This window comes from Venturia canescens, chromosome 4 (genome assembly GCF_019457755.1).
Source record: "Venturia canescens isolate UGA chromosome 4, ASM1945775v1, whole genome shotgun sequence".
In the NCBI taxonomy this organism is placed as follows: Eukaryota; Metazoa; Arthropoda; class Insecta; order Hymenoptera; family Ichneumonidae; genus Venturia; species Venturia canescens.
Genome location: NC_057424.1, coordinates 4154131 through 4170944, shown reverse-complemented (window position 1 = coordinate 4170944; position 16814 = coordinate 4154131). Strand labels below are relative to the sequence as shown.

The 16814-nt window shown below is 41.2% G+C and overlaps 1 protein-coding gene across 1 annotated transcript in view; it reads right to left on the bottom strand.

Moving 5' to 3' along the window:
* LOC122409177 (probable G-protein coupled receptor Mth-like 1) overlaps positions 1-16814 on the bottom strand; it is an 85610-nt gene that overhangs the window by 37333 nt on the left and 31463 nt on the right. The window contains exon 4 of the mRNA XM_043416515.1: positions 14046-14124. Coding sequence (XP_043272450.1) covers positions 14046-14124 — 79 coding nt within the window. The remainder of the gene's footprint in view (positions 1-14045; positions 14125-16814) is intronic.

The window sequence follows — 16814 nt, the reverse complement described above, 5'->3', positions numbered from 1 at the left end:
CCCGTAGTACAGTGAGTTAAATCTCACCTTGAACTCGACGTCTCGGCTTTTTCAAGCCCCGAGGGCAACTCGAGACCGGGACTCTGAATTTCTATCCCTTTGGCTTTCTCGGTAGAGTGGTGAAAGAATTTCCTTAAAATTGTTTCTCCTTCATAGTAGACTGTGTGCAAGTGGAACGCGTCCGGGCAATTTTGGACGACAGGTACACCTGTATACGCAATTAAGTCTCAATTAAGCACGCTCGGAGAGCCAACAGCTTCGGGCAATATTTCATTAACGATTCTCTGGCAATGGTTAAGGGATCCAGGATTATGGTGGGCAGAAGCGTCCGGCGGGGAGGGGGGGGGGGGCAGCAAGAGGTTAGCTATAGCCGGAGACTATAATTTCAGGTTCTAATTGGATTGACCCGGGCAACTGAGGGCAAGATTCTTCTGCCGTGGACTCTTTCTCCACGTATCAGCTCGACGTGCGCATCCAACAGGTGTAAGTCGAAATTATCCATTTATTTTTAGGATCACTATGAAGGATAGTGGATGGAGACGGAGAAGGGTTGAACAAGGGTCAGGGGTCGGTGTGAATGGGGGATGAAAAAGTGTGGACCGCAATCCAGGACGTCATTTGAACGATGATTGACTGTGGAAAATGGTGAATCAATTCGCTTAATTTCTCATTTTCACACACGAATCGTACTTCGATCATGAAAGTTTTGAGTCAGGGAACTTTGCAGAAGACGTTTTTTTCTATCACCCTGCCTGTATCGTTGGACGAGGTAACTACAGATCTAATGAAAAAAAAAATGTGCGAGGGAACGTAAAGATAATGGGAAGGATCGGTTTTACATAAAATATGCCCTTTTTATCAGTCCCCTATTCATTCCGGGAGTCGCGAAACGGCTACAACATCGAGAGCGCCCTGACTTATAGATGGGATGGAAGAGTGACGCAGATTCGAAGAGGGTGGGCTACATACGTGTCTGTGAATGTGTGTGTATGTGAGAGCGAATGGTTGAAGGCGAGGGAAATTCCCATTAAGGTCTGCGATCTTGATGCCTCGGTGAACTACAGCGTTCAATCAAAGATGAAACGTTCCTGGTACACGTAGACGGCTTAATAATCCGGCATGTTTACCCGTGCCCAGGAGAAAAGACCAGGGGATCGAGACAATCTACAACCCTTCGATTTCTCAAAAGATGGCGTCTGAATTTCTCTCTTTCTCTCACACACATACACACACACACACACACACATGATCGTGCTGGAGAATCTCCCGAAACATTATACACTCCCATAAACCAGCCAATCATTCCATTCTTTCCAAGGTTGATTTGAATTTTGTTTCATCAGTTGACCGTTTGTTTTGTTCACTCCAATTTACAGCTGAATATCAATTGGAAGTGCACTGTAGTTTGCATTGTAGAATTGAGCTGGTTCATTCGGCAGACTTGTTCACGATAGATTTTCTTTCAATACAAAAAAAAAGAAGAACTTTGGGCGTTTTTTCTGTTCACGCAGCCGGCAATGAACATTGATTCTTCGTGACACGTGTCGCCTCGTTTCTAGTCGTTCAAGCGGATGTTGCGTTTCATTCGATTTGTCCCTTCAATCTCCATAGATACATTTCTCGGGTTGACGAAAAAGAAATATATAGCGGGCTGAAATCTCACACGTTCGGAGAAAGATCCGATCCGAGAGGAGAGAAAAATAAATCCGCGGCTTCCTGTCGTCGCTGAGGAGAGGAAATCTGTCGTAAGAGTGAAATGATGCAGACAGCGAAATGTAATAACCCTCGGCCAGGAAGTGTGGTAATGGATGGCACGAAAAAAATGGAAGGAACAAGGCAAAATCGAACCGAGTGTACAGAGACTGCGAATTTTTTTACTCATCTACTGCTTAGCTTGCACTTCTAGAATAAAGGGGCGCATGAGAAGAAACGCCAGATATTCGAATGATAGAACTTGAAACGAATTCAGATGCGAACGAAATTATTATGGAACAAATTGCTCAAAAATATTTCAGCCGCTCTGAAATTTTTGGTAGGATTATTCTAAATCACTTTGCAATAAAACTCAAAAAAAACTTCAATCTGGTAGAAAAGAACTATTTAGATTGACGGGAAATTGAAAAAAACGAATCATTCCACGAAAAAACGTTTGCCAGGAAGTTTCTCGGAAAAGATACGTTGCGACGTGATTGGAATAAAAAAATCAGAGTGCCTGAATATTTTCTCACAGCCACTTTGAAGAAAAAATTGATCGGAAAGTTTTCAACATTTTTTACTTATACTCGAGATTCAAGTTTTTCTTACTATTCGGGATATTGAATTGTCAAGCGAGTGTCGTGGTTCGCAGAGAACTCTCATATATATAGCAGGAGCAAAAACGTACACGTTGCATCTAGATAAAAAAAATGAAAAACACTTTTACGGCTCGGTGGCTTAAGCCGAGACCGTGTTCTCGGAAATCACATTGGTTCACCTCTCGAAACGAGCAACGAGAGAAGATTTAAGAAAGAGGTAATAAGCAGTACCGGCCGGTTTTTCAGGAGTTTCTACTCGCATCTGCAATGTACCAGACCCATTGCTGCCACTATTGAAAAAGATCTGAAAAGGAGAAACAGAAAAAGAGAGAAGAGAAACTAAAGCGCGAAATTCGAGACCAAGTGGGCACGAATGAAGCACGAAAAATACGAGATGAAGTAACAATGATATGCATGGAGCAGAGATTCAACAGTGATCTCTAATTAAACCTCGATTTAACCAAGTCGGCGGTTAACATTAAACTGCGCGTAAAATTGGACAAAAGTGCAAGTAAAATGTACCCAAACGATGGGATTTTATTTTTACCAAAATGAAATGATAACATCAATTTTTCAGCTTCATTTTCGAAAACCTAAGACTTGGAAACGTATTGGTCAATTAAATGATAAAAATTTAAAAAATAACGAAGCAATCCACAACTTCCAAACGAAATTTCATAAAATAAAAATCGAATCGTTTCGAAAATCGATCGTGAAAACAAAATCCTCGAAATTTCGAACGAATAAAATTCTTCCAACACGTGATAAGTAAAAAATCGACCAATTCGATGTGAATTATTACTGGCTAACTGTTTCACGGTGAAAAAGGAATAATAGTGCAACAGATTGTAATTCACTGACTTATTGTGATTCGAGTAGGGATTCCCCGACTTTTTGTCCTGATAATCCGATTGGAGGCTTACAATGCCTCGACGATTAGACCTGATCGAAGTCACTTCGTCCTCGAAAGACACACACATACAGACACAAATGTCTACTTAAGTATACATAATGTGTCTTCGACGAACGAGATAGTTCGTGAGTTCAATTAGAGACTCGCAATCGAGAAGGAGAACGGGCACGCGCGACAATGACGAGACTAAAGTAGACGTCGCGCTTGATGCGTCAGTGTCACGATATGCATGGAATCGGAGTTCGGCAAGTTCTGAACATTAAGAGTCTTTTGGGGAAGAAATCGTTCGAAAGGAGTGAGAAATTGATAGTCGCAGTGAAATCCTATTTGGACCAAAAGAATGAAAGAACCTGTTGGAAAAGTATCGTTTTGTTGATCAAAAAAAGTCACGATTGTTGATTCGATTTGTACACAATAAACTACTGAAAATCTTTTTTTTCCGACTAAAGCTTTTGTATTTCGATAACTGAGAAAAACGTGGGGGGAGAAAATACCGACGACTTTGAGAATCAGAATAACTTGGCAAAAAAGTACAAATAGAAGATGGAATTTTTGGCGTCGAGACGGAATTTCTGAACACGAGACTAGAGAAAGAGAGCGAGAGTAAGCGAGGGAGAGGAATCAAAACAATTTGAAAAAGCTGTTTAAAATAAAACTCCCTCGTGAACGAGTACGATTCGAAATAGGGTAACGGCTCAAAAAAAACGAGAAATCCAGGGCTCGCAGTCTGATTGTTCTTACAAATGATTTTATAAAATTCGATCTGGAATTCCTGAGACTTCCGTCGATGAATAATCCGGCGAAAGGTGCTTTTTAAGATTGTTGTGGAGTCTAGCCGTCGAGGGTGAAGCGTGACGAGGGGCGCCCTGTGCTTATGCACGGAACCGATGAATTATTACCAACTATTTGTCGTCAAATTATCGTCATATTTGATGTAATTTTCGAGGGAAAAATCCACATCAGTTTAAATGAGCATGCATTTTTAACAAAGTATTTGTTACAGGAATTATTTCTATTAGTTTATAGCATCATTTTCGATAATTTTTTAGAAATCAATTATTGTGAGACGAACTGGCAACAACGTAAATAATGAGCCATGATAATATGCTTGGACCAGCAACAGTGTCGCACAGCTATCATATAGGCGCCGCGTTCCTAACCTCAAAACCAAAGTATTCGTTTCTCAACCGCATGAACATCGGTCCGGGAAAGAAAATGTCGCTAAGGTAGGGCGCACTTGTGTCGTTTACGCTGTTGCCGTGTTTCCAAAGCCTTATGTTTTATTCGCTCAGTTTTTGGAAAAATTCGTGATTATAATCATTAAGAGTATGGATCAATCGACTAACCTCATTTGGAATTTTTGAAATTGAAATTCTCTGACACGGTTTGACCGATTATAAACAGGCTCCGTCAGCCTACGCAGAACGATGGCAAAAATCGACTGACAGAGCCTTTTTTTAATCGGTCAAACTGTGCCAAAGAATTTCGATTTCGAAATTTGCAGCTATCTCTCTCGCACTAACGGTTGCGATATACCGACTGATCCATCCTCTTAATAACTCTGAATCGGTATTGTAAATGATTACTTTCAAGGCACCAAAGTTAGTCCGATGTTCCGTTCAACCGTACCTGTTTTGTCAACTCCATGGCATCCTTTTCTGAGCAGATATACTGATATATCTGAATCAAATATACTGAATATACTGAAAAATGTTCGGAACATTCCCATAAACATAATGTGATAAGCACATCAAATAGTCTAACTTGGCAATTTTTTTTCTAAATAACTGTAGTGTGGAACGTTTTGAAATTGACAGGTTGTTTAGTAAAGGGATCATGAACGTTCACAAAAAATTTCATCTCAATGACATCGTTTCGTCCTGACCCCGCAACAATCTTAAATCCAGTCTCCTGAAAATCTGAAAAGCGAAGAAGAGCCGCGGGATATATAGAGTGATAACAAATGTCCGAGCCGAAACGATCGCTTACACGCACGGGCTGTTCGGGCAGCGTATTATATTGGCACGACGGTGCAGAATACGAAATACCTAGCGGAGGAGAGCAGCCTCTTCGGACTATGCGCACAAGCTCAAATTTCTTTTATCCCTATGCACGAATTCCGAGCTTCGTATTAAAAAGGCGTGAGAATTGTCTTCATCCTCGAATTTCAAGCCCTTAAAATCTCGGGATACTAACGCGTGTATTTGTATATGTTGAAAAGTGTCGAAAGGCCTTGCCTAGCACCCAAGAACGAACGTATCTTGCATACGAAATGCATAAGAGCCGGTCGAGATTCTCGTTCATCCCCCATTCTCGTATATTCACTTTTTTCCCTTACCTAAAATGTGTCCTGGAAGTCACTCCCAATAAGACTAGAGCACGAAATTCCGGTAAGACAATATCTCATGCGTTTTTTTTCACGGACTTTACCCATTTTTTATACGTATAACCAATGAGATGCTCAAGCGCTATCATCTTAAACGACATTATGGAACCCAAGCCCATAATGCAGCTTCAAAAAATCTTTTTAACTCGCCTCATGAATATTTTGCAGCCCTTTGATATTTTGGTTGAGAGAAACAAAATTTGATTCGGTAACTGCAATTTGAGTCTCAATGCACCAAAGAGAAAAATGGACAAAGAACTTGTCTTCAGAATTGTGCAGTGTTACGGGTCTTCGTTGAACAAAGAAAACTTGTTGAAAGCACAGAATTATACACGCGGATATCAGAGTGATATTATATATCCAGGAAGGGTAGAGAAAGAGAGAGAGAGAGGACTAAGAAAAAGTCTTAATTTCCATAAAGACTGTTCTCCGTCTCTCGCGCATATCCTGAACCGAAATAATAATTATGCTTGAGGATCACGTCGACGAGTGCACACAGTAGCACACAGAGAGAGGCTCACGAGTCCGGGGTTGAAGAGTTCTTACAGGCTGCTCGAGAGCGGAAAGTACGAGATGAGCTCGTTGAGTTTACAATTCTCAGTGCCATTCTGGTGTACATCGCGGAGAAATATGCGAAATGAATTTGCACAGGGGTTGAAGAGGGTCGCCGGGGAACGGAGGCTCCGGTGCATAAATTGCAGAGTGAAACGTCGAGACGAAATCGAGATCGGTCCGCGCGCGGATTTTTGTCTCTTGGAAACGGAACGTTTGAGAATTTTTCATTTTCAACCTCCAACGGATGGAACCTCGTGAAATTAGGGTTTTTTGTAAGATAACTCCATAGGCATTGAGTAAATAGAGAAGATTACCCGTCAATGCCGTTTAGTTGGACAGTATTTTTTCATTGATAATTACAGATTACTGTGAAATGTAATGATTAAAATATCGACTTGGAACAGAGTGAGTCACCGTAAACTTGTATTTCTTGTAGGTAAATTATTCAAATACAATGCAATAAAGGTAATGACGCAGGAGTTTCGTCGAGTAGAGAATGAGCACAGCAAACTCACGAGAATCCTCGGGTGACTTTGCTTCAAAGAAGAAAAAGTTGGGAGAGACGATGAAGAAAGAAAGAGCCAGGAGGAATGCGGAATTTTCTAAATAAAGAGGAGAGCTTCAACCGGACCGTCTGACTGGTTGGACACAGCATTCGCGGTGGAAGAACAGAAGAACGAATGAGAGAAGAAGCCGAAAAAAGGAAGAAAGAGACAACAACTTGTACGAGTCTGGCTTACAAAGTGCATCGAAAGAAAAAAAATAGAAGAAATATGCCATCGGTGGCTTATTTCCTTTGGTGGATGGTGCTTTTGAAAACCGAGAGCTTCGCCCGGACCCTCACGACCCTTCCTAACCCGCTTTATTGAGGCTTCGACGCGAGGCAATGTCCTCGAGCAAATAGGCAGACCAATTCTCATGCACAAATTGGCACCTCTTCCCCGCAAAACTGTCCAAAACGGTCTGGACTGATCCTCGGTTTTCAGATAAGCACCAATAACGCAACCTTTTATTTCCTTAGTGACGAAGGAATCGGCGAGTTTATTATTGTAGTAACCGATCAATGAAACTATTTCATCGGACCACGTGGGAAGTGATAAAAAAGTGGTATATCTGCGGAATCCACTGGATTCCTTCTTTCACTGAGTTGAAAGACCCCCTCAACTGTGAGAACCTGCATTCTTTCCTGCGGAACTTCCATTCCCTAATAGAGAAGTCACTCGTGTAGTTTTCACCTTTTTCGATTGGATCTTCCGTCGCCTTCTCTTCAGCAATCGAGTGACATTGAATCAACCGGATGAGGTCATGTGGAATCCTGCTCTGGCCACTTCGGTGTGCAGCTGTTTACTGGATCGTTGAGGAATCTGGATGACCTCCGGAGCTCCAAAGTCCAATCAATCATCATCGTAGGCTAATTACGTCGACCATTTGGATTCCTCGCCTCATCGAAATCCATTTATGGTAGGGCATGGATCTTCTTGCTCTCGTGCATGGAGTTACGTTATAATAACTGTAGCGCGGAAACAAGAGATTCTGGGAGGTTTGCAGGTATAAATGCAGAAGCTACAGGTGCGGCTCTCGCTCGACCTGAGCGAGTCAAAGATAGAGAGGAAGGGAGGGAGAGATTCGAGGACGTTGACCCTGAGGATAGTGGTTAAGTGTCTACTCGTTTGCCAGTTGCGCTCCGTTCATTTCTCGCTCTCTTCTCGTCGTTCACCTTCGAACAACGGTCCTTTCTTTCCTTCCTCTTTTCATTATTCCTTCCTTCCTTCCTTCTGCACAACGAGAACAACAGCCATGGGATAAATCATTGCCTAATAGTCAAACAAAGGTGTCTCTCGGTGAAGGGAGGAAATAAACTTTCGTATTAATTACGGACGTGTTAGGCAGTCTGATCATTCATAGCTGCAAAAGAAACAATGACGTGGTCTCTGGGAGGTCTAAGCGTTCAAGTGTGATGGAATTTCTCACCGAAGAGACATTTCGAAAAGTACTTAAATGAGGTGGAAATCTGGGTGAACAGTAAACAGCAATTTCCAGTTTGAATTTTTACTCAAAATCCTTGAACTTATTCCCAATTTCATGAAAACTGACGTATCTTGTAACTCCATTGCACAAGTAACCTACGAAATAGCTACAAGATCCAAAAGACACGTGATATTAAGACGACGCTGGGTGTAGATAATGGAGCGTAGTAGAAGTTCTCATCTATAAAGGAAGATTGTCCATGTGGAGCGAGCGCATCAACTCCGCGTTAAAGTTCTCTTTCGTCGACGCTCCTGGTGATGGGGAATAGAATAAAGAGATTTACGTTTCAAAGTCTCGTCCGGGTCCATGCTTCTTTTCAGTGGAACATTGAATAGAAATCTTTTCAAGGAGTTGGCCTGAACGACCCACGGACTATAACGGCATTGGCCGCCTTCACCAAAACTCTTTGACATTCTGTACTATTGAGGATCCCGGGTACCGTCGTTCGCACGTCGTAATGTATATATCTGGCTGTTCTGGACCGAGTTTGGATTGGTAATGCTGTCACGAAGCGCCCTGTGGCTGCGTGCAGGTTCCTTTAGTTCCGTCAAGTCTGCAAAAGCCACGCGTCACGAATTTAAAAAAATAATTTCCATCCATTTAACCCGTCAAGATAAATGTTTATGAATGACGCGATGGCAAGATTTGTAGCAGCATAATCGACCAAGCTGTTGGAAGGGGGACTCTTGGAGTGCATTTAGTTAAACAAACTGTAATTAACAACAAAGCGGCATAATTGAACTCTGTTTGACTTGAAAAGCTGGGACAATGACTACAAATACACGTTAAAATTCAAGTCACCGTCATGGTAAGCAGGATAATCGTCAGCGAGTCTCTGAAGGAACGTGAAACGTTTACGGCGATTGCTACGGATCTTAGAAACATTTGTCCGTGCGCTATCAAACCCGATTCCTTTTCGAGGGATCTTAAAACCGTATACAGCCAACAAACCGCCGGAAATTGCCCGGCGAATAAAAAATCTTCATTGGCTTTGTCCCGTTTCCGAAGGTAAACACGACAGAAATAAAAAACTGTGAAATAACGTTGTGAATTGAGAACATCGAGGAATGGGGTCATCCGCCAGTGGAAGTCAAAGGGACGGTGCGCGGGAATGAGGAAACATCGACTTAAGAACTTTGAGCCATTCGAACTCAGAATATCTTCTAGGGCCAGAAGTCACGCTTGCGGTTTACGCGTGAGTACGAGGCGACGGTAGGATATGAACGTAGAGTCCGGCTTGTCAAGGGAGACCTAGAAAACCATCATGTTGTCGGACAGTGCTGGAAACGAGCAAATAGATCACTGAGATTGATACCTGGAAGACAAGGTCGACGACTGAACCTTAGCATTCCTCTCTCAGTTTCATTGTGGTATCCAACACCGTCCAACCATCGCGGGGTGAACGATAACCATCCACTTGCACAACTCATCATCAGTATCGACTTCTAAGATTCTCCAGGCGACTGGACAAATTTTACCTGAACCCTTAGACCGGACTCCTCTCGAGAACGCTTCTACAAATAGTTTTGTGTCGGGTCGTCCGCAAGCGCGGTTAGAGTTTTCATCCCTATCGGAGAGTTTCCAACGAGACGAGGATAGCGCGACAAGTATCAGAACGTGGTCGAAGGAGGACTACTGGCTTCATAGGAAGCTTGCCAAACTTGTGACTCGTCCGTTCACCACCAGTGCTTAACATAGCCAAGCCCCATTCGATGCTGTTGGCTAATTAGATAGACGAGTACATACCGTTTAGTTCTCATAGTTACTCCCGATGCAATTGGTCGAGCTGGCTTCTTGGCTTTCGGTACAAAAGGACATGCAGCATCAAAGATGCACTGCGGTCGGAGAAGCATTAGCGAATTTCGAAGGAGCCACTCGATGGAAGTGGAACTACTAACTCAAACTCTCTCTCTCTCTCGTTCTCGCGCGTATTCTCCCTCATACAAATTATTATCGGGACCACTTTGTGCTTGAGCTGGACACTTTTGTTGTGCATTCGACGACGAGCTTTATTTGTTAGCGACAAACGTTACTCCTTTTTTCTGGTGGTTTCGAAAAGAAATGAAAAAAGAAAAGATTGCTGACTGAACCGATCGTAGCCTATCACTGCTGAAGCTTCTCCCGTGACAGTCTTTGAGAGCGCTAAATAGACTTGAATACGTTTAGACCTCTAGTGCTAAGAGGCCTCCAAAAGAGGGCCGCACTCACAGCCACCAAGATTCTTTTGCAAAGTGCTATTTCGTACGTGCGAAAAAAAAGTGTTGAGAGAAAATGGTAGAAAAAGAATGATATGCACGTAGAAGAGAGCCTCGTATGATGGCTGCCGAGAAGAATGGAGGGTGAGAAGTGAGCCTTCGAGGATTTTACAGGTATATATGGAATGAGATATCCGTGTATGTGTGCTTTTCAAGAAGAGAGCGAGACGTGAGGAGCTCTGAGAAAAAGAGTGCACTCACGTTGATGCACTTTGGCGAACGCTGCGCGGTAGCTGCTCTCTCGACAATGCACTCTGAGCACCGTTTCACGTGCAATTATGGGTAACCGGGGGCAAAGAGGGTTCTCGGGGGTGGGAAAAGGCCGGAGTGTGGGGTAGCACTGAGAGCTCGACGCCCGAGAAAATCACCGGTGAGTCGAATTACGCTCCATAGTCCTGCCCGAATATTGGCGAAATTTTATAACGAAGAGGAAATCCATAAAGTCCATTAATATGGGGTCGTGGGGGGGGGGGGGGGGGGCGGTCTCATCGAAATCGAACGTTATTCCATTAACCTCTTTTTCTGAAAGCACACTTTTTTTTTATAGAAGCATGACAGTTGCGACTAGAGAGTATCTGCTTCGTCATATTTTTTCATCGTTCATTCATTTTTTAAAAATGCAACTGCGTCAAGATTTTATAACGTCGAGAAAGTAAGACAAAACCTGTTTAAACATTTCAGCTCATCATTTCTGCGGAGTGAATTGAGAAATATTTTCATCTGAAGAAAATTGTTTCTTCGCTTACGCGTAATAATCCATACAAGTTCACGTGAAGTATTAATGGTGAGACAAGTCGTGAAGCAAAAAAGGAAGAAGCACCGTTAGGTGAGGCCACGACACGAGAGGTGAGGCGATTGGAAAGTCCCTGGAATCAGCGACGCTTAGAGGATTGCATCGCATTAACCGCTCGACCGAATGATCTTGATCCTACGCGACCCTGTGTCTTGCGTTATTATTCTCTTTTCGAATGTATTTCGAATTTATATACAAATCGTCTAAGATATCCAGTAGTGTTATCACTGTATGGAATATTTTTTCCAATAGAAATGATGAATAAAATTTGGAATATTCCAAATTATATGCATTTTTCGATTTCGTTCCGAAATGAACTACCACAAATATGTTTGCTGCAATTGATGCTATCCGCAAAAAAAATGGATTATTTAACCCAAGACGGTCACATGAGGTGTGACACATCCCAGGCCATCTGTGCACCGAATGTACACTGGGCATTCAATGAATTTATTTTCATAACATTATTTCGCTGTATTATTATTATTTTTACATAACTTTTTTATTTTTGAATAAAGGAATTATCATCTTACATGAAAAATCATTGACATCTTGTACATCATTTTGCCGCTGAAACCCGCATGTTCATAATGCGGAATAAATAAACTTTTTAAAAAACCTACAAAAACTATTATACTCACTAGAAAGAGAATGCTTTTACAAATCAGACCCTACTTGAATTTTGTTGATATGTAAAAAAACAAAAAAATACGGCATTTTTTGTAAAAAAAAGTGCTTCTTCGCGAATTTTTTTTTTAAGAATTTTTTAAACGTACATCAAACTAAAATTTTCGTTCCCTTCTTGGATAGGATAATAGAGAAACGTTTGAAATATGTTCTCAATTTTTGTTGAGCCCCAAAAATAATTCTACGAAATGCTACAGCGCTCTAAAGTGCTTGGGGTGTGATACACCCCATGTGACCACCACGGGATTCTCATGAGGTGTGACCGTCTTGGGTTAAAAGCGGCTAAGATTTTTAGGGTACCAAGGTCGACATTGTTCCGATTAACGAATGAGGAATAAGATCCTTCTATAGTAGAGCTTACAAATCAAATGATTACTGAGAAGCTCATATTAAACGAAAACATTGAGAATAAGCTTGTAGAATACGTTCTGACGATGGAGAGTATAGTACATTTTACAGTTTAACCCGAATGGATCTGCGAAAATTGGTACCAATGAGTCGTGAAAAATAACATTGAAAATCCTTTCATAAATTGATCCACTGGCAGATGTTGGTTAAAAGGATTTTTTAAACGCAACAAACAAATCTTGTTTATAAGACGGCCGATAGGAACCTCACAAGCAAGAGCCAATGGTTCTACCGAAAAGAAAATGACAAATTTTTATGATAAGCTTGAAAAAATTTTATCCGAAAATTGCTTTTCAGCTGAGCGTATATTCATCGCAATGTAGATGAAAGTGGGCTCTTCATTGTTCAGAGTGAGATTCCAAAAATCATTGGTCATAAAGGAAAAAAACAAATTGGAGCTATGACATCAACCGAAAGATAGGAACGCTGATAACTGTTGTCATCTCCATGAGTCCAGCAGGAATATTCGTACCTCCCAGGATCATTTTCCACCGAAAAAATATGACGGATACTTTAATAAAAGATACCTTGATGATTTTCCAATTAATATAAAGTGAAGTTAATTTGAAATACGCTTATTCCAATTTATCTGCACCCTAATCCGAATGTCATTTTTTGACATTTTCTGCTCAACTCAAAATTTGACGTTTTTTATTTATTTTTACTCTCCTGTAATGTTTCAGATATTTTTTAAAAACAAACTGATATTCCATATATGCTGCACTTCCTCGCTATTTTAGATCAATTATCACTTGAATGTAGTAGCGTAGATCGCAGTATCATTTACTGGAAAAGCAAGGCACTCCTGACGATACTATTTACCACGTTTAACACACACTGTCTCATGTCAGATATGTAAACCCTCTTAATCGCCATGACAGTGCCAATCCCGTTGCTTTTGTCAAGTATACATTTATTTGTGGAAGTAAACGATTCCTTTAGGGATGTGGTCTCCAGCAAAAGCGATCGTTTTAAATATGGTTGCTGTCACTTGGTGAAACTTGCTACTCGCCGGTTTAGGTTTCCCGAACATTATTTTGTAACAAAAACCCGCCTGAATGAAGCCAAAAGAGAAAACAATAAGAAATGGATCTTTTTTGTTTGTTACTTTAATAAACTTTGTTTCTTGAAGTTATGTGGTTAATGGATAAAAAATATATACACGAATGGACTACCAACAAGATCCAGCTTTCCTTCAAAAGTGTAACTAAAACCGTTGATAAAGAATTAATTTAAAAAATAAATGAACGGTTTGATACGATTTTCTGGGTTTCGTAACATTTCTATCCGGAAGCCAGGCTCCATAAATGTGGTAGTGTCTCGCCACTGGAAGCTTCGAAAACTTTAGCGAGCGTACAAGTACAATAGTTTCCATGAAGATTTCCGTGAGAATAAACTTGGCCAGAAGAAAAATCGCAAAGTGGAAGAGAGAGAAGCTTTCACGAAAGCTTTCACCAGTGGATCCGAGGTTTTAGTTATATATTTTACGTGGCGGGTGTAAAATCTCTGGATAATTAATCTTGGGTCTCATCAATCATCCGCGAAGAACCTTTACACCTTCCTTCCTCGTAAATATCTTATAATAAATCGTTCACTTTTTCGGCACAATATCGTAGATCACCGCATTTTAGAAATTCAATTAATTATCATGAAAAATGGCCGCCTGTGAAATGTAATTCGAGCAAAAATGTATGAATCTTAAACGCTATCCGATTTAATAACTCACCGGAAAGTCCACCAGATATTGAAGCACATGGTATTTAGCCAGAAGAATGCAGCGAGGAAGAAAAAGTGGGCCAGTATTGCTGCAAACAAAAAACATAAGAAAAATTTAGATTCATTTAACTATCCATGACAACGACACACAGAAATCTCGGCTTCGTTGTATTCTTACATGTGCTCAAATAGATCAAAGACACCTTGAGTCGAGTTCACTTTTTTTCTGCATCCGAACAACAACTTTTAGGTTTCGTTTTTTTTTCGGAGTAATTTCTGAGTACAATTTGACGATGGGAATGTTTCGTCCGTTTCTTGTATCGCTCGCCATCAATTGTTAATCCAGGATTCTTATGTGATTTTGTCTCGATCAATATTAAATTTACAGTATTAAGCAGGAATCGGAGTTTGGGGATGGAGTGGGTGAGTTGAAGGGAGCTTAGGGGACACGAACGAAAATGCTGCTTCAACAGTACGAAGACATTCTCGCGAAGAATTATTCATAGAGTTGGTGGGCGAGGAAGGAGGAGTATGAAGGATGAGGAATGCCCGAAGAAGGATGATTTCTGGATGGAGGAGCGAGCGAGGCTCTCCCATTGCGAGGGGGACCGCGAGTACGAAAACTTTAAGGACGATCGGCTTTTGTCCGGAACATTTTGCTCCGGTCCTTGCGCCGTCGAAAGAAAACGTTGAGGGGTTGTGTCCGGGGCACGGGTGAATGGCTGAGGGATGAAGAAGGTGAAGGAGCTGGAGCAGGATGAGGGACGCGGAATAGCCGAAGAAGACTTCTTACGGAGAAGGCTGTCCATAAATTTTTCAACGACTTGTTAACCTTAACCCTTAGAAATTGGTTCAAAGGAGTTACCAGGAAGGGGGAGGGGGGGTAGGCCAAAGACCCCCCTTCCACAAAATCCCTTTTGTCTGCCCATTATGATACCCTGATTCTTGACGAAGCCATAAAAGGGAGGCGAAGCATTAATTTCTAAGATTGCAATCTCTGCTGCAATTTTTGGGGTTCGCTTTGAAAGACCCTGCCGCGCCCCCACCATTCAGAGGGGCGGTGTTTCGAGTCCGAAAATGTAGGAAAGAGGGTTGAAAGTAATTCGATGATTTCTTCAGTAAAGTTACTTCGATTACGTAACATTAAAACATTTTTCTTTCAGCCATTATCGAGGCACACAGAGATCCAACTTACAGAGATTCGTAAAACTTTTTCAAGGGTCGATAATTCAACGACGTCGAAATATCTGTTAGGATGAAGGTAATTATTCGCTGAAAACACACCATCCTCAAATATTTGTTCGTCATAAATTACTCACTGTTATATGCATGCACTGTATCGGAAGAAGGGCTTGAAGTTAGAAATAGTGCGCAAATATACGTTCGTATTTGTAAGGGACCGGGGAAAGAATATTTATCGCAAATTCCAACGGTCGCCGCACGAGCTCCCGCGGAAATAATTAAATTTTCCAAAACTAATTACGCCTCGTTGCAATTATAACTCGGTGCAAACAGGGACATTTATCTGGGTGGTTGCGAGTGCGTCGAGATAACGTCTCGTAAAGTGGACTTTCGTCTGTGATACACGGGGGATGAGATTCATTTTTATTAGACCCGAGAGTTATTCAGAGTAGCGAGTTTCAACCCTTCTTTAATCGTTTTTGTTATTTTTCGAAATTCGCACGGACATCGCGATATTTGGAAGTACATTTTTTTGACTCGCTCCTTCCCAGCAACGAGAATTTTTTCTACGATTTTCAGCTCAATTAAGCGAAAATCCTTAAGATCAAAATGACTTTTTTTCAAGTCCAAAGTCGTTGCGATCTCCTCTCGATATGAAACTGAAATCCCCATACGTAAGAATAAATAGTTGAGAAAGTTCGAGCACCGTTGAATTATCGTACGAGTTAACTCTCGAGATACAAAACGCTTGGCTATTTGCTTCTCGTGCTTATGGATTTACCATACATATATAATGTACATTACAGTTGTATGCTACACGAGCATTGAAACGCTTGGTACGATGAGTAATTTGCGTGTAAACACATTATGCCTCGACACATTGCGGTATCTCCGATATTCATGATATTTAATCAGCAAAGTTATTACTCGGAGAGGACTGTTCACACTGAGAATGAAAATAATGAAATCTAACATGCTTCGTGTATTGGTAAATACGACGAGTGGGAAACGTCAGATTTTCAATATTATTTATTTACTATATATAATAAAATCCGCAATTTAAACCTTGTGGAGGCTGCTTTCGAAACGCACGTACTTACTCTCTTCGTCGATCGATTCATCGTTTAATTATAAACTTAAAATTTAACCAATGAACATTGCGCGATTGTAGAAAACTTCAAAATTTCAATGAATGGTCATTTTTTCGTTTCGAGCCCGAAAAAAAAATTCATTTTTATGTCTTTTCTCTGCGATTATGATTGACGATGGTGAATAACGATTTGTATCAAAAGCAGTGGAAGGTGGGAGGATGTAAATATTCTTCTGCTATATCTAGGCCGATCTTGGTCTACCGCAACGAGAATTCCTCTTTTTCCCGTCTAACCGGTATTATCAACAAGTCCAACGACCGTTTAGCCAAGCCGGTGGGTATGCGATATTGCAATTTCAACACGATTCGAATTCTCCTGCAATTATGCTTACACTAGAAATAAATGAAAAAAAAAAATGAGAGACGCCTGATTTTATTTTGATCGCTTTGCAACGAAGCAACCGGAGTGTGTGGAGTGGACGAAGAGATCTTTTTGTTGATGTAAAG